Genomic DNA, 22,806 nt, shown 5'->3' with positions numbered 1-22,806 from the left:
TAAACTCTCCTCTCATCAAATTCCTGGGAGATAACTCCAACTGCGAGAGGAAATGTCATCAGCTTAGAAAGTGAATTATTTACACAAGCTGGTGCCACCATGTTTTGGCACCATTTCCAATGTCCAAAATCAGGTCTGCCCGCACGCTTGGTCTACTGGAGCGGCTCCTGATCCTGGTCATCCCCAGGCTTCTGCAGGGCCTTCATCCGTCGCCTCTCCTCGCCTGGCCATCTTTGTGTCCTGCAGCCGATCTCCTGCAGGCGCTGGAGGCATTACCCTGGTTCACCCTCCTACCGGCCCTTGCTCTTCAAGTCCGGCGTCTCCTGCGGCTCCTTCCCAGTACCGCAGTCTGCCGAGCCTTCGAGTCCTCCAGGCGGGTTCCCGGTTCCTCAGGAAAGTCTCTGCTGTGTGGCCCCTCAGGAAGTCATTCCCTCTAAGAGTTAGGTTGGCACTGTGCTAAAACAAGGAAATAGTAGATGCTTCCTGGTGGGTTTGGAACCTTGTTTAATCAGATTGGATAGGTACATGGATTGGAAATATTTAGAGGGGTTTGGGCCAAATGCAGGTAAATGGGACTCATTTTAATGGGGAATTTTCATCAACATGGATATGAGTCAGCCCGAAGGGCCCATTTCCATGCTGTGAGACTCTATCAGGAATATTAGCAAAGGCAAGGACATTGGCCTGTTTCACTCAATGTCTAACACCCACCTGTGACAGCATTGATATAACTCACCATGTCTTGGCACAGTGCACCTGTCATTAGAATTTAAAAGGCTGACTGGTGTCAGAAATGGAAACATCACATTGTACACTTAGAGATGTTCTTTTGATGTGTGACATCTCTCAGCTTTGCCCAACTGTTGACAGTCCAAAACTAGAGGGTTATAAATAATACATATATCCAATTACAAATTCAGGAGAAATTTCTTCACTGAGAGACAGGTTGGAACATGGAAACCGCCACCACAACTATTAATGGTGAACGACATAAGCGTTTCAAAGGAATATAAACAGAACATGCTGCTCACAGCATTTAAGATACATCTAGACAAGCATTTGTATCTACAAGGCAGAGAAGGCTAAAGACCTAATGAGGGTAGATGAGATTAGTTCAGACAGTTATAATGGGCAGTATGGGCAAGGTGGGCCAAAGGAATTTGTGGAATTCATTGCCACAGATGGCTGTAGAGGTCAAGGTTTTTTTTTTAAGGTGGAGATTGTCATATACTTGATGGGCAAGGTTTATGGGGAGAAGGCAGGAGAATGGGGTTAAGAGGGAAAGATAGATCAGTCATGATTGAATGGCAGATTAGACTTGATGGGCCGAATGGCCTATGTATGCTCCTATGACTTACGAACTTATGAACATGGCTTGGACCGTGAACACTATGTCCAAATGAAAGCACTCATTGCTGTTGTTATGACAACTGGCATAATTATCCTATTTCAAATATTCATAGTAAGTGAATTTGCTAATTCATTCATTACATTCTGCAAACATAACAAGGTATTAAGCAGATATTAAATGATGAGGTGGTCTCCAAGTGGAATCATGAGGGCTGTGTTCTCTGTGAAGTGGCTAAATAGAAAATGGTAAGTCAGAGGGAAGAATCTTTGCAGTGACTTCACTCTGAGCATTTTATCGGGATGCATCACAGCATGGTTTGGGAACAGCTCCATCCAAGACCATAATAAATTGCAGAGAATTGTGGATGCAGCCCAGACCATCAGCCAAACCAACCTCCCTTCCATTTACTCCATCTACACTTCACATGGCCTCGACAAGGCCACCAGCATAATCAAGGATGAGTCTCACCTGGGCCACCCCTCCTTCTCCCATCAGGCAAGAGGTACAGAAGTGTGAAATTACACACTTGATGGACAGATTCTTCCCAGCTGTTTTCAGGTATCTGAACCATCCTATATCCAACTAGGGGGGGTCACAATGGCTGTGCTGAACATGATGCCAAGACCACCTCTCATCAGCCTGCACATAATCCACACCCCTCCATTCCCTGCATATCCACTTGCTTATCCAGAAGTTCCTCAAATGCCACTATCGCATCTGCCTCAACTACCAACCCTGGCACCACGTTCCAGGCACTCACAACGCTCTGTTAAAAAACTTGCCTCGTACATCTCCTTTAAACTTATGGGCCTGTCCCACTTACGCGACTTTTCCGGCGACTACCGGTAGCCATCATACATCGCTGCAAGTCGGCGAAAATTTTCAACATGTTGAAAATTCAGCGGCGACCAGAAAGATGCTACGACCCTTTGGGCAACTGAGGAGACTACTCACGACCATACAGGCAACACCCTGGCAGCATGATCTGGTCGCCGCTGGATTTTCAACATGTTGCGACTGCAATTGACTTAAAATTTGACATTGCAATGTCAAATATATCCCACTCCTTAGGTCTATGGTATATGGTCTATGGTATATAGACACACTGGCTTTTATCTCCTGGTCCGTACTATGTTTACATATTCTGTTATGCTGCAGCAAGCAAGAATTTCATTGTCCTATCTGGAACACATGACAATAAAACTCTCTTGACTCTTGGAAAAAAAAGTATTACTTCCAAAAGTAGTTCCAAACAAAGCCTCTTCGCCTTTCGCCCCAGTCAATAGACAAGAGACAATAGGTGCAGGAGTAGGCAATTCGGCTCCTCGAGCCAGCACCGCCATTCAATGTGATCATGGCTGATCATCCCCAATCAGTATTCAAGAAGGAACTGCAGATGCTGGAAAATCGAAGGTACACAAAAATGCTGGAGAAACTCAGCGGGTGCAGCAGCATCTATGGAGCGAAAGAAATAGGTGACGTTTCGGGCCGAAACCCTTCTTCAGACTGTCAATAGACAAGGGGATTTTTTTGCATCCCCAATCAGTACCCCGTTCCTGCCTTCTCCCCATATCCCCTCACTCTGCTATCTTTAAGAGCCCTATCTAGATCTCTGAAAGCATCCAGAGAACCGACCTCCACCACCCTCTGAGGCAGAGAATTCGATAGACTCACACCTCGCTGTGAGAAAAAGTGTTTCCTCGTCTCCGTTCTAACTGGCTTACCCCTTATTCTTAAACTGTGGCCCCTGGTTCTGGACTCCCCCAACATCGGGAACATGTTTCCTGCCTCCAGCGTGTCCAAACCCTTGACAATCTTATATGTTTCAATAAGATATCCTCTCATCCTTCTAAACTCCAGAGTGTACAAGCCCAGCCGCTCCATTCTCTCAGCATATGACAGTCCCGCCATCCCGGGAATTAACCTTGTAAACCTACGCTGCACTCCCTCAATAGCAAGAATGTCATTCCTCAAATTAGAGGACCAAAATTGCACACAATACTCCAGGTGTGGTCTCACTAGGGCTCTGTGCAACTACAGAAGGACCTCTTTGCTCCGAAACTCCTCTTGTTATAAAGGCCAACATGCCATTCGCTTTCTTCACTGCCTGCTGTACCTGCATGCTTACTTTCATAGACTGATGAACAAGGACCCCCCTGATCCCGTTGTACTTCCCCTTTTCCTAACTTGACGCCATTTAGATAGTAATCTGCCTGCCTGTTTTTGATATTAAAGTGGATAACCATTCGAACCATTACTTCCAAATTAAGAACAACCAAGTTAGTTTAGTTCAGAAATACAACGTGGAAACAGGCCCTCCAGCCCACAGAGTCCATACTGACCAGTGATCACCTGTACACTAGTTCTATCCTAAGCACTAGGGACAATTCACAGAAGCCAATTAGCCTACAAACCTGCATGCTTTTGGAAGTTGCTTCACCCTTTCGCCAATTTTACTTCCGTTATATGTACAACTTCAGGCCAATTAGCCAGCACAGTAGATCGGCCATCTTGACCTTTGCACACAGTGCTCTGTGGTCAGCACTGCACAGCACAGAGTGGTGAGTTCTACATCTCCTCTCTGACCACCAAGTTGTTGGGTTGTAGGGAGTGGGTGTTACCTGAATTGCACCTGTTTTGATCTAACGCTGACTCAATGGGTGGAATTGCCCTTTTTTTTTACCAGAAAGTAACCTTCCTGCGTAGTAATTTTAATGGAAGATCAGGATTTTTAATTCACTCCTCTTGCAAGGACTGAACGTTCAAAAGATGCACCATGCATATATGTGGCTCCGTGCTTCTACAGAGGGGTTTATTAGCTGATGCATTTGGGAACCTAATTTAGAAATATAAGGTTAGAGGAAAAAAAAAGTTGAGAGCTGCCAGAGGATTTTGAAATCATAATGAAGTGTGGCTGTGTGTTTCTGTAGGTTACAGCGTTACCAGAGCAACAAATGTTGCTAGCTATCCTCCCAGGTTTACCAACTGCAGCGGAACTGTACATCCTCCCACACCGAGATGCTACGGAGGAGGGGTTAAACAGTATGAGTTTAGAGCAGGTGAGTCACCATTTTGTAATGTTCAGCTTTGTCACAGATCAACTGGTGATCACAGTGGAGAAACATTCCACTCATATCTCATAATGGCATCGAAGGCGACCATTTGATGCATCACGTCAATGCCAGCTCTCGCTATATCCCTGCTACATTATCTTGCATAGGTGCTCAATAACAACCCACTCTATTACATACAAACAAGGAACTGCAGATGCTAGTTTACACACAGGATACAAAGTGCTGGAGCAATTCAACGGGTCAGGCACAGTTCCGACCCGAAACATCACCTATCTGTGATCTCCAGCAAAGCTGTCTGACCCGCACTTTGTGTCCACAATATTACATTATCGGTAATTTACACTAGCCGATTAACCTGACAACTGCAGCTCCGCCACTGATTCTCCAGAGCCTTGCTGGATTATCTGTTTTGCTGGACCAGCAGAGGTCACGGCCTCGGAAGTCAGCCATGGGAACGGATCTGCCAGCTCTGGCTGGGCCGGAGTTCCAGAGCCCCGGCTGCCTCACCCGGCCTTGGCACCACGTTTTCGGTGGGTTTACAGGGGGGTGGAGGAGGTGTAGGGGGGGATTTCAAGTGCTTTCTTGTGATTTTGTCCTTGATTAAAGAAGGGTCGGCCCACCATCTTTACGCTGTTGTCGGAAAATAGATCGTACATCTTTGGGATGTGGGAGAATGTATATTCTGTATAGGATGTCTCGTCTTTTTGCTGACTGGTTAGCGAGCAACAAAAAGTTTTTTGCTGTATCTCGATGCACGTGACAATAATAAACTGGACTAAACTAAACTAAAGAATGCGAACATGTTAGGGACGTGTTTAAGGCTCAATAATTTGCATCATATTCCTACCGCCACTCTTCAAAAGCAGCAAGCCATTCTTCATTGGCCTTCTCTGGTGGTTAACAGGTAAATAATCCTTGTGCTGCATGCGGCACTGCAGTACAATTCTCTTAAAATTGGTGGGAATCAGCAATGTACAACAACCAGCAGGTTAAGGGATCAGTTTAATTCGGCCAAATCCTTTACTTATCGGAATCAATGGACTATTTAGATGCCGAGTTAATGAACGGTACAAGCTAACATGTTTTGGGAGTAAAATGCAAATCAGTTGGCATTCGAAAGAATTTCACCTACCTTGTAGCTGGTAGGAAAGTGACTCATTAAATTTGCTCATGTCAAACAGTGTAAAGTCATGCGAGGATCATTACTCACTGCTGCACAGACCAAGAACCACCGGTAATAAGACACATTAATTATATTTAATGTAGTTGGCTCCACATTTAGTTTATCACAAAAAGTTTCCTCTTTTTGCATAAAACTATGTAAGCAAACGTAGCCATCCATAATTAAGGAGCATATTCCACAAAGGTAGGATAGTCTAATAGGTCAACAGCATTTGAAAATATGCATACACGATAGAATATAGAACATAGAACTGTGCGGCACAAGAATAAGCCCTTCAGCCCACAATGTCTGTGCTAATCATAATGCCAAGATAAACTAACCTCATCTGCCTACATGTGATCCATACCCATCCATTCCCTGCATGTCCATGTACTTATCTAAGTTTCATAAATCCCACCATCAGGCCCAACAACACGTTTCAGGCACCCACAACTCTCTATGTAAAATACTTGCCCCGCACATCTCCTTTAAATGTTGCCCCTCTCATCCTAAAGCTGCTGAGAACTGTATCTTCCCCATTCCTACATCCATTGTACTCGTGTTTGAACCGATTGCATCTATAGATGCTATGGCTGATCTGTTTAGATAGCATGCAAGACAAAGCTTTTCACTGTACCTCAGTACATGTGACAACAATGAACAATAGATAGAAGACAATATGTGCAGGAGAAAGCCATTCTTCTAGGTGCAGGAGTCGGCCCCTCGAGCCAGCACCATCATTCAATGTGTTCATGGCTAATCATCCACAATCAGTACCCCGTTGCTGCCTTCTCCCCATATCCCTTGATTCCGCTATCTTTAAGAGCTCTATCTAGCCCTCTCTTGAAAGCTTTCAGAGAACCAGCCTCTACCGCCCTCTGAGGCAGAGAATTCCACAGACTCACAAGTCTCTGCGTGAAAACGTTTTTCCTCATCTCTGTTCTAAATGGCTTACCCCTTATTCTTAAATTGCGGCCCCTGGTTCTGGACTCCCCAACATCGGGGACATGTTTCCTGCCTCTAGTGTGTTCAAACCCTTAATAATTTTATATGTTTCAAAAATATATCCTCTCATCCTTCTAAATTCCAGAATATACAAGCCCAGCCGCTCCATTCTATCAACATATGACAGTCCCGCCATCCTGGGAATTAACCTGGTGAACCTATGCTGCACTCCCTCAATAGCAAGAATGTCCTTCCTCAAATTGGGAGACAAAAACTGCACACAATACTCCAGGTGTAGTCTCACTAGGGCTCTGTACAACTACAGAAGGACCTCTTTGCTCCTATATTCAACTACTCTTGTTATGAGGGCCAACATGCCAACATCACTTTCTTCACTGCTTGCTTACTTTCAGTGATTGATGAACAAGCACCCACAGATCCCGTTGTACTTCCCCTTTTCCCAACTTGACTCCATTTAGATAATAATCTGCAGTCCTGTTTTTGCAACCAAAGTGGATGACCTCACATTTATCCACATTAAACTGCATCTGCCATGCATCTGTCCACTCACCCAACCTGTCCAAATCACCCAGCATCTTCATAGCATCCTCTTCACAGTTCACACTGCCACCCAGTTTTGTGTTATTTGCAAATTTGCTAATGTTACTTTTAATCCCTTCATCTAAATCATTAATGTATATTGTAAATAGCTATAGTCCCCGCATCAAGCCTTGCGGTACCCCACTAGTCACTACCTGCCATTCTGAAAGGGACCCATTAATCCCTACTCTTTGTTTCCTGTCTGCCAACCAATTTTCTATCCATGTCAGCACCTTACCCCCAATACCATGTGCTCTAATTTTTCCCATTAATCTCCTATGTGGGACCTTATCAAATGCTTTCTGACATCTACTGGCTCTCCCTTGTCCATTTTCTGAGTTACATCCTCAAAACATTCCAGAAGATTAGTCAAGCATGATTTCCCTTTTGTAAATCCATGCTGACTCGGACCGATCCTGCTACTGCCATCCAAATGTTCTGCTATTTCATCTTTTACAATTAACTCCAGCATCTACCCCACCACCGATGTCAGGCTAACTGGTCTATAATTCCCTGTTTTCTCTCTCCTGACTTCTTAAAAAGTGAGATAACATTAGCTACCTTCCAATTCACAGGAACTGATCCTGAAATTGTAGAACATTGGAAAATGATCACCAATGCATCTACAATTTCTAGAGCCACTTCCTTAAGTACCCTGGGATGCAGACCATCAGGCCCTGGGGATTTATCTGCCTTCAGTCCCATCAGTCTACCCAACACCATTTCCTGTCTAACGTGAATTTGACAGGAAGTGGACCTATGCCTAAACCTAAAACCTCTAGTATTTGACATTCCTGCCTTGGGGGAAAAAGGCTCCATAATTAAGTAGCTTACACCATAAAGATAGGCATCTCTAATAGATCGACAGTATTTGGAAATAGACATTATTAGTGATTGTAAAGAAAATTTGCAGAGCTTTGGAGAAAGAACAAGGGATCTGGGCTCATAAATGATAAAGGAAGGTGTAAGAATAAGATACTATATTAACCGGTGAAAACATATATTTTAGGGTCAGTTCATTACAGTGACCTGGAATATGTGCAATAATCCAATTCTTACACCGTCCTTTATTTCTCACATTATTTTCTCATATTTCCTTCAGACCTAGAAGGAAATGATTTGGCCCATTATCTCTCTGCTGACTTATTGCCTGCATCCCATTCTCTCTCGTCTGCCTAACTTCCCCCTAATTGTCCAACTACTCTCCAACACCAGGAACAATTTAAGGTACCAATCAAACTATTCTCCTGCCTGTAAGATGTGCGAGGAAACCCACGCATTCACTGAAAAAATATACAAACCTACTGAAGGTCAGGATTGAACGCAAATCACTGGAGCTGTAAGGCAGCAGCCGTTTCACATTATTGCTCTTAAATAATAGAATTAATGCCCTGGCACCTATCTCTACCTGGACCAATCTTATCATAGATCCTACTTTCAGTTACATGCCAGCACAACTGTTTTAGTGTGAAGTAGTGGCCCTGGGGAAGTTATTGAGTTACATCCATCCAAGAACAAAGTGTAGAATATGTTGAATCTGCTGCCAAACTAAAGGATAGACACAAAAGGCAGCGTCCCTGGAGAAAATGAATAGGTGATATCTCGGGTTGTGCCGTTCTTCAGACACTAATAAACTACAGGTGTTAACCTTCAAATCTACAATGCTATGCATTCCGAATACACAATATTCTTGCCAGAAGATTGGAGAAAGATAATAATCAGGGCATTGTTAGCATTGGAGTCGACTTCTCAGTGGACCAGTTTTATAATACATGAAATCCCACTTCCATTCAGTAATTTTAAAGTGAAGTTCCAATAATCCTCTATCTAAATGGTGGAGATTGCAACTAGTTTGCCAGGTAATGTCTGCCGCACTCCCTTCCACTCACTGGACTCCATGTCCCACTCCTCCTTAGACTCAATGGGCCGCAGGTTCCCCCACTCCCACTCAACTCAGCAGTGCCCGTGTTTCCCTCGCTCTCTTTCAACTGACTAGGGTCCCATTTAAATTTAATAAAAATTAAATTCAGATGGTGGTTTGTAGCAAAGATAGACACAAAATGCTGAAGTAAATGGATAGTTGACATCTTAGTTTTGTTTAGAGATATAGTGTGGAAACAGGCCCTTCGGCCCACCAAGTCCGTGCCAACCATCGATCACCCCTACACTTGTTCTACCATACACACTGGGGACAATTTACAGAAGCCAATTGCCCTAAAAACCTCCACGTCTTTGTAATATGGGAGGAAACCGGAGCACCTGGAGAAAACCCACGTGGTCACAGGGAGAACGTGCAAAATCTGTATAGACAGCGCCCTTAGTCAGGATTGAATCCGGGGTTATGGTGCTGTTTGGCAGCAACTCTAATGCTGCGCTACTGTGCTGCCCTCAGAGTTTGAAGAAGGGTCCCAACCTGAAACTCCACCTATCCATTTTCTTCAGAGATGCTGCCTGACCCGTTAAGTTACTCCAGCATGTCTATCTTCCATTTACATTTACCTTGTTCACTAGCAAATTTATGACAGCACCGTGTAACTTTTAAAAAGGGTGAATTAAAAACGTATGTGTATTAAAGGAAATGACATCCAATCATCCGGAAAATGTACTAAAATAGCACCGGAAAAATGGTGACCATGCCAGACTATTGGGATTATTGGGATATGAGAACCAGGAAAAAATGTATCTTGTGTTGGAAGGAACGGCAGATGCTAGTTTTAACCGGAGATAGACACAAAATGCTGGAGTAACTCAGTGGTTCATATGCCGTTCACAGTAGGAAAAATTAGATTCTTATTTGGTGTGGCCTAATGTGACACCAAACACACAGCAACATGGCGGGCGGACTGTTATCTACCTACCAAAATGCCTCACAAAATGAACTCCCAACTCAGGCCAATTAAAGATGGATAATAAATGCTCAACTTTGCCTGCAAACTTGATGGATTTGATGGCAGCCTTACATCCTGCAACAATTCCACAACTTTCACGGTGGCGCAACGGTAGAGTTGCTGTCATACAGCGCTGGAGAACCGGGTTCGATCCCGACTACGGGTCTCCCTGTGACCGCATGGGTTTTCTCCGAGACCTTCGGTTTCCTCCCACACTCCAAAGACGTACAGGTTTTTAGATTAATTGGCTTGGGGTATGTGAAAATTGTCCCTAGTGTGTGTAGGATAGTGTTAATGTGTGCGGGGACCGCTGGTCGGTGTGTACTCGGTGGGCCGAAGGGCCTGTTTCCGCACTGTATCTCTAAACTAAACTAAACAAAACTGTATGGTCAGAAATGTCCTTGTAATCCATCTTGGCTGATGATAAGGGGCTTTATAACTTTCTCACTGATCTCACATCCTCTGCTTCTCCCACAGATTTCAGACATGGTGATTAACGCATTGAATCAGAATCGGGTTCAATTCGAGCTAAAGCCTGGCGTTCGGATCACTGTTTCCACCGCCCATCTGACATTAGGTAAGTGTCTTCATTGCACAGTGTCCCATCAGAGTGTCAGGCTGGTATGTGTTGTTCTTTAGATAATCCAGTGTAGGATGACTGGCAAACTAGGCCTCAAAAGTTCAAGATCTTTTAAAAGAAAGGTATAATAAGGTATAAAGGTTCTGCAACAGCTTCTTCCCCCGAGCCATCAGACTCTTGAAGTCCATGTAATGTGCCACCACTATTATATATTTTATCTTTTTATCTATTTTATCTTTTTATCTATTTTATCCTTTTGTTATTTTATGCTGCACGGTGAGCCAGATGCAATGAAATTTCGTTGACTTGCATTTATTGGTGCATTTTTGATTGACAATAAAGTATTTTGATTGATTGATTGATTGATTGATTGATTGATTGATAATGTTATTAGGTACCTAATTGTGTATGGAACACAAGCTGAGTTCTGAGCACACTGTTGACTATAGTCCTATGGTTTAGAGCTACTGCATGGAAACAGGCCCTTTGGCCCACCGAGTTCCCGCCGACCAGTGATCACCCCATAAACTAGTTCTATCCTACAAACTAAGGACAATTTACAGAAGCCAATTAACCTACAAACTTGCACATCGTTGGAATGTGTGAGGAAACCGGAGCACCCGGAGAAAACACACGTGACCATTGTGAGAACGTACAAACTCCCCATACATGGCACCCAAGCTCAGGATCGAACCTGGATCTCTGGTGCTATGAGACAGCGTTTCTACCAGCTGCACCATAGTGCAGCCCCAGCTGTGCCACTGTGTGAACCAATACTAACTTGAATATCAGGAGTAACCTTTTAAAACATTATAGACATTTTGTGAAGGTGAGCCTAAATAATAGGAAATACCAGCCATTTAGTTTAGTTTAGTTTAGTTTAGAGATACAGCGCGGAAACAGGCCCTTCGGCCCACCGAGTCCGCGCCGACCAACGATACCCGCACATTAACGCTTTCCTACACCCACTAGGGACAATTTTTACATATCCCTGCCCATCAGTTCCCCAATAATTCTATTTGCTATTAACCTGTGCAAAGGAATAATTTACTTTGGCCAGTGACCCCACTGGCACATCTTTGAGATGCAGGAGAAAACAGGAGCTTGTGAGAGGGCACCTGGACAGTGATTGGGAGGATAGGCAGGTTCTCCAGACAGCACCTGACATCAGGATCGAACCAGGGTCCCTGGAGCTAGAAGGCACTAAGCTGCTGCACTTTCACAATTACCCTTTTTGCAATAGCTATAACTACAAGAATATTGAACCTAATTCTGTTCCTGTGACTTATGGAGTAACTCAGTGGATCGGGTAGCATCTCTGGCGAACATGAATATGTGTCGTTTCAGGTCAGGACCCTACTTCAGACACTTTTAATCACTGATTTTTACAACAGAAATCAATATAAAACACAAACTCAGCAGGTCAGGCAGCATCTGTGGAGAGAATACTCTTCAATCCAAGAAACCCACTGAGTCAGATGATGAATTACTCCAGCACGTATTTTTCGTAATTTTCGTAATTTTGCTCAAGATTCCAGCATCTGCAGCTCCTTGTGTCTTTGTTTTGCTACGAGAATACCAGGAGTTTTATTCCTCAAATATTAGACTTAGGTTTAAAAAACATAAGAACAGAAGTCGGTCAACTGGCCTCTCCAGTGTGTTATCCTCTTCAGTAAAATCATAGCAGAGTCTTCGCCTAAAGCCCAGTCCTCAGATTGATAGCCTTTTCTCCCTTGCTTCTAAGCTCCTTCAAATTTTCTTCAGCCATGTAAGTCCAATTTTTTTTCAAGTTGCTGCGGACTCCAAAGATCTATCGATCTCACAGCATCACAGAATGGCTACAACTTGGAAGGAGGTATCTCAGCTTGTTGAGTCTGTATTGACTCTGCATGAAGTGCAATCTAGCTGGTCCCACCAGTCCATCTGAAATGTCACCCATCCATGCTCTACAGGGATGCTGCCTGACCCACTGGGTTAGTCCAGAACTTTGGGGATTTTAAAAAATCCAACTCGCTACTCCCTTCCTGTAGCCCTGCAATGTTATTTTCATTTGAAGCTACCGGGTCAGGTAGCATCTCTGGAGAATAAGAATGGTGATGTTTCGGGTCAGAACCCTTCAGACTATGTCCAAAGTCCTCTGAAGGTTCCCAACTTAAAACGTCACCCATCCTTTTTCTCCAGAGATGCTACCTGACCCATTGAGTTACTCCAGTGCCTTGTGGCTATCTTCAATATAAATCAGCATTTGCAGTTCCTTTCTACACACTTATTTTCTTTTCATACACGTACCATCTCTCTTTTTGAATACCATAACTGAACCTGCCTCCATTATGCCCCTGTCAGTCCATTGCAGACTCTAATCACTCAGCATTTGAAAAATGCATTTTCACATTTATTCTAGATGTCTGAAAAGCCCAGCCTCTGAGGCAGAGATTTAATGTATTTGAAAATAGTACTCCTCATCTAATTTTAAAATAGTTGCCTTAGTATCCTCTAGTCCAAATGTGGGCAGTTGGGACTAGTCTAGGTGGGGCATCTTGGTTGGCATGGACAAGTTGGGCCGAAGCGCTTTTTCCATGCTGTATGACTCTATCACTCAGTGATTAGATTTTCCACTTGCAGACTCTCCAACCAGTAGATAGACCCTCTTGGCATCTATACCAGTCTCGCTGATTGTTTTGGACTCAAAAGCCACCAAGGATTATGGGATGAGAATGGGAAAAAGATACTGAGATAAAGCATCAGCCACAGTAGTACCGAATGTTGGAGCGAGTTTCATAGTTCACATGCCTTACTCCTGCTCCTATCTTTCAGTATATTATATCCTGTCCAGCCCTCTCACAATCTTGTAAGTCTCAATGAATCTGTCTGTAATTCTTCATATGGGTGAAAGGCCAAAGTTATTCATTCTCTCCTTATTGAACATTGTAAAAGAAATCCAATTAAAACAAGGATTGTGTGTAGGAAAGAACTGCAGATGCTGGTTTACACCAAAGATAGATACAAAATGCTGGAGTAACTCAGCGGGTCAGGCACCATCTCTGGAGAAAAGGAATAGGTGACCTTTCAGGTTGGAACCTTTCAGTTCTTCAGACCGAAAGGCTTGTTAGCTTGTAAGCTTAATTCATTTTCTGCATCACCTTTCTCTTTTGCTCCATTTTTTCCTTCACTTCTGTTCTGGAAATTGAGACAGTGCACTGTTAAAAATATCACTTGCACTTGAATGGGTAATCCTACATTTTTGTTGATCGAATGGGAATCTGCTAGGTATGAAGCCCAGGTTCATGTGCTTGAAAGCCGTATTCTGGAGGAGACAAAGTGCTGAAGTAAATCAACTGGTCAAGCAGCATATCTGGACAACATTTCTGGTCGAGATCCTTCTTCACACTGATTGTAGGAGGGGGGAGAAGAAAGCTGGGAAAGAGGAGAGGCAGGGCAAAGAGTGGCAGATGGACACAAGTGAGGGGAGGTGGGGGGGGGGGGGATAACAGGCAGATGGTTGGAACAAAAGCCAGAGATATGAACAATAGGTGTAAGCGACGTTTGAAGAGTTGCAGAATCTGGAGGAGCAGGGAAATTCAGACAGAGTGTGCTTAAATATCTTTGAGAAAACATAATGAAAGAGCTCATTTTGGAGAATCGAGGAGCGGAAGTGGGAAACATAGAAACATAGAAAACAGGTGCAGGAGGAGGCCATTTGGCCCTTCAAACCTGAACCGCCATTGATTGTGATCATGGCTGATCGTCCCCTATCAATAACCCGTGCCTGCCTTCTCCCCATATCCCTTGACTCCACTAGCCCCAAGAGCTCTATCGAACTCTCTTTTAAATTCATCCAGTGAATTTGCCTCCACTACCTTCTGTGGCAGAGAATTCCACAAATTCACAACTCTCTGGGTGAAAATGTTTTTTCTCATTTCAGTTTTAAATGGCTTCCCCTTTATTCTTAGACTGTGGTCCCTGGTTCTGGACTCCCCCAACATTGTGAACATTTTTCCTGCATCCAGCTTGTCCAGTCCTTTTATAATTTTATACTTTTCTATAAGATCCACTCTCATCCATCTAAATTCTAATGAATACAAGCCCAGTCTTTCCAATCTTTCCTGATATGACAGTCCCGCCATCCCAGGGATTAACCTGGTGAACCTACGCTGCACTGCCTCAATAGCAAGGATGTCCTTCCTCAAATTAGGAGACCAAAACTGCACATAATACTCCAGATGTGGTCTTACCAGGGCCCTGTACAACTGCAGAAGGACCTCTTTACTCCTATACTCAAATCCTCTCGTTATGAAGGCAAACATGCCATTAGCTTTCTTTACTGCCTGCTGTACCTGCATGTTTACTTTCAGTGACTGGTGAACAAGGAAACCCAAGTCTCGTTGCACTTCCCTTATTCCTAATCTGACACCATTGAGATAATAATCTGCCTCTTTGTTCTTATCGCCAAAGTGGATAACCTCACATTTATCTACATGATACCGCATCTGCCCACTCATTCAACCTGTCCAAGTTACCGTGCAACCTCCTAGCATCCTCATCGCAGTTCACACTGCCACCCAGCTTTGTGTTATTTGCAAATTTGCTCGTGTTATTTTTAATCCCATCATCTGAATCGTTAATATATATTGTAAATAGTTGAGTCCCCAGCACTGAGCACTCCACTCGTCACTGCCTGCCATTCTGACAGGGACCCGTTAATTCCTACTCTTTGTTTCCTGTCTGCCAACCAATTCTCTGTCTATGTCAATACCCTACCCCCAATACCATGCACTCTAATTTTGTCCACTAATCTCCTTTGACCTCATCAAAGGCTTTCTGAAAGTCCAGATACACCATATCCACTGGCTCTCGTTCATCCATTTTACTTGTCGCATCCTCAAAACGTAGGTTCACGAGAGTAATCCCCGGGAAGCCAGGTATAACGAGACTGACTTTTAACCCGCCCTGTGTCCGAATATACATCATGGGTGGTACATCTTGAAGTTGACCTGTGCTCACCAGCATTGAATGAACACTGTGTAATTAGCTGCCTGGTTTACTTCCTGATAATCAATGCCATTGACTCAATGGAGAGGATAAAATAGAACAATAGATACTTATACCAATTTAAGCTGCGCAACCAAACAGTAATGTGCACTGCTTTAATTTTACCCAACGCTCCCAACACTTCCCATTGTAACATATAATTGAAGACTCCTGCACTTCCCTGTGGAACGTCTTTAAAATAAATCCAGCACATTGCCAGGAGCTGAAGCCATTGGTTCCATTCCATTAACTTGGCATCATGTGTAATAAATGATGCTTATTTTTGGATGCTTTCTTATGTTATTGGAAAGCACCTCAGAGGCAGAAGGAAGATTTCTACAATTTCTAATGTTATCCTAAGTGCACGTCATTGGGAACTTTATGATTTTTTAAATAATTAGCTTAACAGTGAAATCTTTTCTTATGCAATATATCAATTTTAACTGCTGTGAAAGGTTTGTAATGAGGCTTTAACGCATAATGGCAACGGTTAATCATGTGAAGAATCTATTCTATCACCATCAGCTTCACCGTTTATAACAGCAGTCATTTTTTAAAGAAGGGTCTTGGCCTGAAGATGATCTGTCCATTTCCCTCCACAAATGCTTCCTGACACATTGAGTCCCTCCAGAAGTATATATTTTGTTGCTCCAGATTCCAACATATTGTTTCTCCATCCATTTTTTTGTTCCCAGTTGTCTGGCACAGTGGCACAGCTGCTGTGTAACAATGCCGGAGACCACAGTTCAGTCCTGTCTGTGTGGAGTTTGCACGTTTCCCCCCATGTGGGTTTCCTTCGGGTGCTCCAGTTTTTTCCCATATCCCAACAATGTGCTTGTTTATGGGTGTATTGGCCTCTGTAAAATTGCTACTAGTCTATGGGAAAATAGGCTAACATAGTGTGAACAGGTAAGAGTGAACTTGTTGGGCTGAAGGGCCTGTTTCCATGCTGTATCTCTAAACCTGCCTTTATTTAAAAATAAATTCCTGTGGTAAAATACTTGATGGAAATGATCAATAGAGGTGTATTCTTAACGTTGAATGGTATTTTAGGGTAGATATGTCTGTAATTTCCATTGATGGTTGGTTGGGACAAGAGAGAAAAAAGATAATTGACTGGCACTTTCAGTTTGCTGCAAGAAATGCTAATCAAATGATGCGAGTCAGAATCTGAAATTTTCCCTGGCTTTGCACTTCATAACTACTAGGGAAGTAATCCCCTTAGATTCTACTCTTGTTAAGTCCACAGTTTATATGGATTCATCTTTCTCCACATCCTTACTGTACTTCAAGAAGGTGGTTCACAAGTTAGCGTTGATGCCTCACGGCTTTTCCCGCCTTCCGCAGTGACCGTTCCCTCCGCAACTCCCTGGTTAACTCTTTCCTTCCCACCCAAACCACCCCCTCTCCAAGTACCTTTCCCTGCAACCGCAGAAGATGCAACACGTGTCGCTATACCTCCTCCCTCGACTCTGTCCAGTAACCCCGACAGTCCTTTAAGGTTAGGCAAAGGTTCACTTGTGGAAATCTAAATTGTCAACATTTCTGGTCACGGGACAGAGAGACTTGCTGGTTAGTCTTCAATCGTGGGTGATAGAAAAAAGTAGAAAATAGAAAATGCTGGAGAAACTAACTATCGGTGGAAGGAGAAACAGTTAATATTTCGGATGAGGAACATTCATTAGAACTGGTTAAGGGACATGGGAAGATGTATCAGATCAAGAAAGGCCAGCAGGCAGCAAGAGGAATCAAAGAGCCACAGAGATAAATAAAACCCCGGCAACAACTAACAGACGATGCTTGACTTTTCCTTCCATTAGGCAGTCTATAAAGACCCGTTAGAGCTGATTTCCTTCTGAAATGAATCATAAATATAACATGTGTAGGAAGGAATTGCAGATGCTGGTTTACACGGAATGTAGACACAAAGTGCTGGAATAACGCAGCATCTCTGGCGAAAAGGAATAGGTGACATTTCGGGTCGAGACCTTTGGTCAGACTGAGAGATAGAGGAAAGGGAAAATAGGTATGAAAAGGTTCAGAACAATTCAGAGCAGGCACCTGTGACTAAAGAAAGGTTGAGCCCACAATGGTCCATTGTTGGCTGTGGAAGAGGTGATAATGAAGGGATATATGGATGCGAATAGTGGACCCAGTTAACATAATCATTTTGTGAATAGCAACATCTGACGCAACATTTTAGACCTGAAAAGACAGTGGTTTCTTGAACAAAAAATAAAGACGACATTTAGTTTAGTTTAGAGATACAGCGTGGAAACAGACCCATCGGCCTACCACGTCCACGCCAACCGGAGGTCCCCACACACTAACACTATCCTACACACACTGGGGACAATTTACAATGTTACCAAGCCAATTAGCCTACAAACCTGTACCTCTTTGGAGTGTGGGAGGGAACCGGAGCACCCGGTGAAAACCCATGCAGGTCATGGGGAGAAAGTACAAACTTCATCCAGACAGCACCCGTGGTCAGGATCGAACTGGGACTCTGGCTGTAAGGCAGCAACTCTACCACTGCGCCACCATGCCAACATGGATACACCTTTTTGCCAAAGGTGTTGATCTGTCTTAAAGATTGCCTCAAATGAAAGTAGGTTTGTCTTCCAAATTTCCTTCAAATGAAAAGCTTTAGTCGGAAGAATAATTCCATCTGTCTGCCTATTATCATCTAAATCGACACCCAGAACCATATAGTGATCAAGTAATGTTGACATGATCTACACAAGACCAGATTATTCGTCCCTTTGGTATTGCTCTAGGGAAACATAAAAATGGAAGTAGCTGGAAACAATTTCCACTCAGATATTTTCTGAAGCTTCCAATGTCATTGAACAGAGGGATGGCTGAGCTCTGGGAAAATATGAAGCACATTCCACTTCATTCACTTGATGCATATGTGTCATCTTGGATTTATATTACACTAGCTCATGCTCTATTTTCTCTAAATCACAATGTTTGAAGAAGTCTGCGACTGTAAGCCACTTACTTCTTCAAGAAGCATAAGAAGTATAAGGCACTTCAGTCCCCAAATAGCTCAATGAATCCACTTAATTAAAGAATCATGGAATTGTACAGCAGGGAGCAGACCATTCGGCCCAACTCTTTCATGCTGGCCCTTGGCTTAGCCTTCTATACCTAAGCATGTCATCCACACAGTTCTTAAATGCAGTTTGTGACCCAGCTTCAACTACTCTCTCGGGCAGTGCTTTCCAAGTACGGCATTCTCTTAGTGAATAAAGTCTCTCTCATACCCCCTCTGAATCATTTCCCCCTTACCCTAAACCAATGTCATAGATTCTTCAGCCCAACTTGCCCACCCCGACTAACATGTCCCCTCAACACTAGTTCCAGCTGCCAGCGTTTGGCCCATATCCCTCTAAACCTGTCCTATCCATGTACCTGTCTAAATGTTTCATGAGTGTTGCGATAATCCCTGCTTCAATTAACTCCTCTGGAAGCTTTGGGACAGGTAGGTAGATTTAAGATATGCCTTAGCCATGATCTTACTAAATGGCAGAACAGGCTTCATATGTTCATAAATTCTTAAGTTCTCGGAGCAGAATCAGGCCATATGGCCCATCAACTTTACTCTGCCATTCAATCATGGCTGATATATCTTTCCCTCTCAACCCCATTCTCCTGCCGTTTCCCCATAACCCCTGACACTAGTACTAATCAAGAATCTATCAATCTCCGCCTTAAAAATATCCATTGACTTGGCCTCCACTGACACCTGTGGTAATTCCACAGATTCACCACCCTGTGACTAAATAAATTCCTCCTCATCTCCTTTCTAAAGCTGCGTCCTTTTATTCGGAGCTATATCGTCTGGTCCTAGACTCTCCCACTAGTTGAAACATCCTCCTTACTATTCGGTAAGTTTCAATGAGGTCATCCTTAATCCTTTTAAACACCAACGAGTAGAGGCCCAATGCTTGAGAAGTTCAATCACCTATTCCTGCTTCTATTCCGTATGTTCCTGCTTGATCCAATATTAATATCCAGTCCGTATTATAAAGGCAGTAGCTACAAAGTTGATCTAAATGTTGCTTGTTCTTTGTTACATTACCCATTGTATGAGATGTACTTATCAATTCTTCCCACAGCTCCTCTTGTGGATTCCAGCCCAGGACACAGTGGTTCAGCTTTGTTGATGCTGTTGTCTTTGGCCTTTGTTGGCTTAGCTGTTTTTATAATCTACAAGTTTAAAAGGTAAAGTATGTCTGCGTGATTGGATGGTGTGTCAGTGAATGTTGTTTTGTTTCAGTGCATTTAGTGGAATACCACTACGTTTCATTTAACATTTAAAAAAAGGCTAAGATAATCCAACATAGGGTTTTACTTTCTTCTACTTTGCAAACCTTTATGTTGTGCTGCAGTTTAGAATATAAATTACTATGTATTATACAAAGAATAATATTTATCAGCATGCCTATTTCATTTAACAGATTTTGGTCAAAAATGTCATTCCTGCAATAGCATTAAAGGTGCTAAAACTGTAGTAAAAGGGTGAAGCACTCAATCTTCCAAAGTTACTCCGTTCACTTCAATAATTTTGGAGATAGACTACAGCGCTCTCACCTTACAATGTAACCCACTCAGTGCCACTGACCCTGGTTCCGTCTGAGATATTTGTACTTCGATTCTCTTTTGGGGCAAAAATATGAAAATCTTCTTTTAAGCAAAATGGAGCATTTCTCCATGTAACTTTACTTTATGTTAATATGTTTTAGGATCAGAATTAGGCCATTCGGCCCATCAAGCCTACTCCGTCATGCAATTATGTCTGATCTATCTTTCCATCTGATCCCCATTCTCCTGCCTTCTCCCCATAACGCCTGACCCCGATACTAATAAAGATTATGTCAATCTTTGCCTTAAAAATATCCATTGACTTGGCTTTCACTGTAATGAATTCCACAGATTCACCACCCCCTGAATAAAGAAATTCCTCCACATCTCTTTTCTAAAGGTACGCTATGGCCTCTGCTCCTAGACTCACCCACTAGTGGAAACAACCCCTCCACAATCAATCTATACAGGCCTTTCACCTTAGACTTTGGACTTTAGACTATTAGTCTAACTGTTGACTAAATGGGGTTCACAAGAACATTTTGATAACCTTGATTTGTTTGATTGACCCATGGGGATGGTGGGGGGGCATTTAGCATAAACAATGGTACTTTGGTAGGATTCATTCCCAGCCCACCTTTCCCCATTGCCCCTCCCCCAGTCTCCCTGTGGAGAATCAAAGAGACATTCTCCACAATAATTATGTTTTTGTTTAATACAACGAAGGAGAAAGTTGTGCAATGTATCAGAATGCAAAACTTAAAAAAGGCCATTTAACTCTTCAAACCTGTTCTGCATTGGTTAATCTATGGCTTGTCCACAGACTTCCAATCTTATGCTGTTTTTCTTAACCTACCATTGAATAGCCATCAGTTACTGTTTACATGAGAGACCTCCAATCTGTTGTGTAGTGAGTGTCTACAAGTCTCCTGTCGGGCACTATTTTTTATACCACATCCCCTAGCCATAGGCTTCCTTTTGAACACTCAATTAGTTATGCCCAGAATATTGTTAACTACCATCAAAGGTTAAGGGGAAAAGGCAGGAGAATGGGGTTGAGAGGGAAAGATAGATCAACCATAGTAGACACAAAATGCTGGAGTAACTCAGCGGGTGATGCAGCATCTCTGGAGAAAAGGAATGGGCGACGTTTCAGGTTCGAGACCCTTCTTCAGACTGATGTCAGGGGAGGGGGCGGGACAAAGATAGAATGTAGGAGGGGACAGTTATAGTGGGAGAACAGGGATGGGGAAGGGGATGGAGAGAGAAAGCAAGGGCTATGTGAAGTTAGAGAAGTCAATGTTCATACCACTGGGGTGTAAACTACCCAAACAAAATATGAGGCGATGTTCTTCCAATTTGTGCTGGGCCTCACTCTGACAATGGAGGAGGCCCAGGACAGAAAAGTCAGATTGGGAATGGGAGGGGGAGTTGAAGTGCTGAGCAACCATGAGATCAGGTGGGTTAAGACGGACTGCATGGTGTTGTTCAGCGAAACGATCACCGAGCCTGCACTTGGTCTCGCCGATGTAGAGAAGTTGACACCTGGAACAACGGACACAGTAGATGAGGTTGGAGGAGGTGCAAGTGAAACTCTGCCTCACCTGGAAAGACTGTTTGGGTCCTTGGATGGAGTTGAGGGGGGAGGTAAAGGGACAGGTGTTGCATCTCCTGCAGTTTCAGGGGAAAGTACCTGGGGAGGAGGTGGTTTGGGTGGGAAGGGACGAGTTGACCAGGAAGTTTCAAAGGGAACGGTCTCTGTAGAAAGCAGAAAGGGGTGGAGATGGAAAGATGTGGCCAGTAGGGGGATCCCGTTGGAGGTGGCGAAAATGTTGGAGGAATATATGTGACGGCTGATGGGGTGGAAGGTGAGGGAAAGGGGGACTCTGTCCTTGTTACGAATGGTGGGAGGGGGAGTAAGAGCAGAGATGCAGGATATTGGTGGTGAAGTTGATGAAGTCAGTGAGTTCTGCATGGGTGCAGGAGGTAGCAACAATGCAGTTGTCAATGTAGCGGAGGTAGAGTTCGGGGATAGGGCCAGTGTACGCCTGGAACAGGGATTGTTCAACGTATCCAACAAAGATGCAGGCATAGCTAGGACCCATGCGAGTGCCCATAGCTATGCCTTGGATTTGGAGGAAGTGGGAGTCGAAGGAGAAGTTGTCGCGGGTAAGGACCAGTTCTGCTAGGCGGAGGAGAGTATAGATGGAAATTGGCTGAAATAGATCAACCTTGATTGACTGGCGTAGACCCGATGGTCCGAATGGCCTAATTATGCTCCTATGACTTATGTAACATCCTAAACCTGAAAGCAGGGGAATGCCACTCTTGTTTGTGCAATGACTCCACAAAATTACCAAACTAAGCTCGAGGCTCAATCCAGTCAATGGGAAGCCAGGCGACAATGACAGGGCTTGAACACCATTACCTTTTGTCGTGTCCATGAAGAATCTCCCGAACTTCTATAGATGCACTGAAGAAAATATCGTGATGGGATACATCTCCGCCCAGTACTGCAACTGCTCTGCTCTTGACCACCTGAACGTACTGAGGGTGGTGAGCACAGCCCAGTCCACCATGGGTTC

The 22,806-nt window shown here is 43.6% G+C and overlaps 1 protein-coding gene across 5 annotated transcripts in view; it reads left to right on the top strand.

The window, feature by feature from the left end:
• The window catches only part of LOC116981189 (VPS10 domain-containing receptor SorCS1-like), a 720,890-nt gene that overhangs the window by 672,715 nt on the left and 25,369 nt on the right, over positions 1-22,806 (top strand). For all 5 annotated transcript variants that reach the window (XM_033034012.1, XM_033034011.1, XM_033034009.1 and 2 more), the window contains exons 23-25: positions 4,282-4,410; positions 10,498-10,597; positions 19,756-19,861. In XM_033034012.1, the coding sequence (XP_032889903.1) occupies positions 4,282-4,410; positions 10,498-10,597; positions 19,756-19,861 (335 nt within the window). The remainder of the gene's footprint in view (positions 1-4,281; positions 4,411-10,497; positions 10,598-19,755; positions 19,862-22,806) is intronic.

Source organism: Amblyraja radiata, chromosome 15, assembly GCF_010909765.2.
Source record: "Amblyraja radiata isolate CabotCenter1 chromosome 15, sAmbRad1.1.pri, whole genome shotgun sequence".
NCBI classification, from domain to species: domain Eukaryota; kingdom Metazoa; phylum Chordata; class Chondrichthyes; order Rajiformes; family Rajidae; genus Amblyraja; species Amblyraja radiata.
This window is presented reverse-complemented; position numbering and strand designations above follow the sequence as displayed.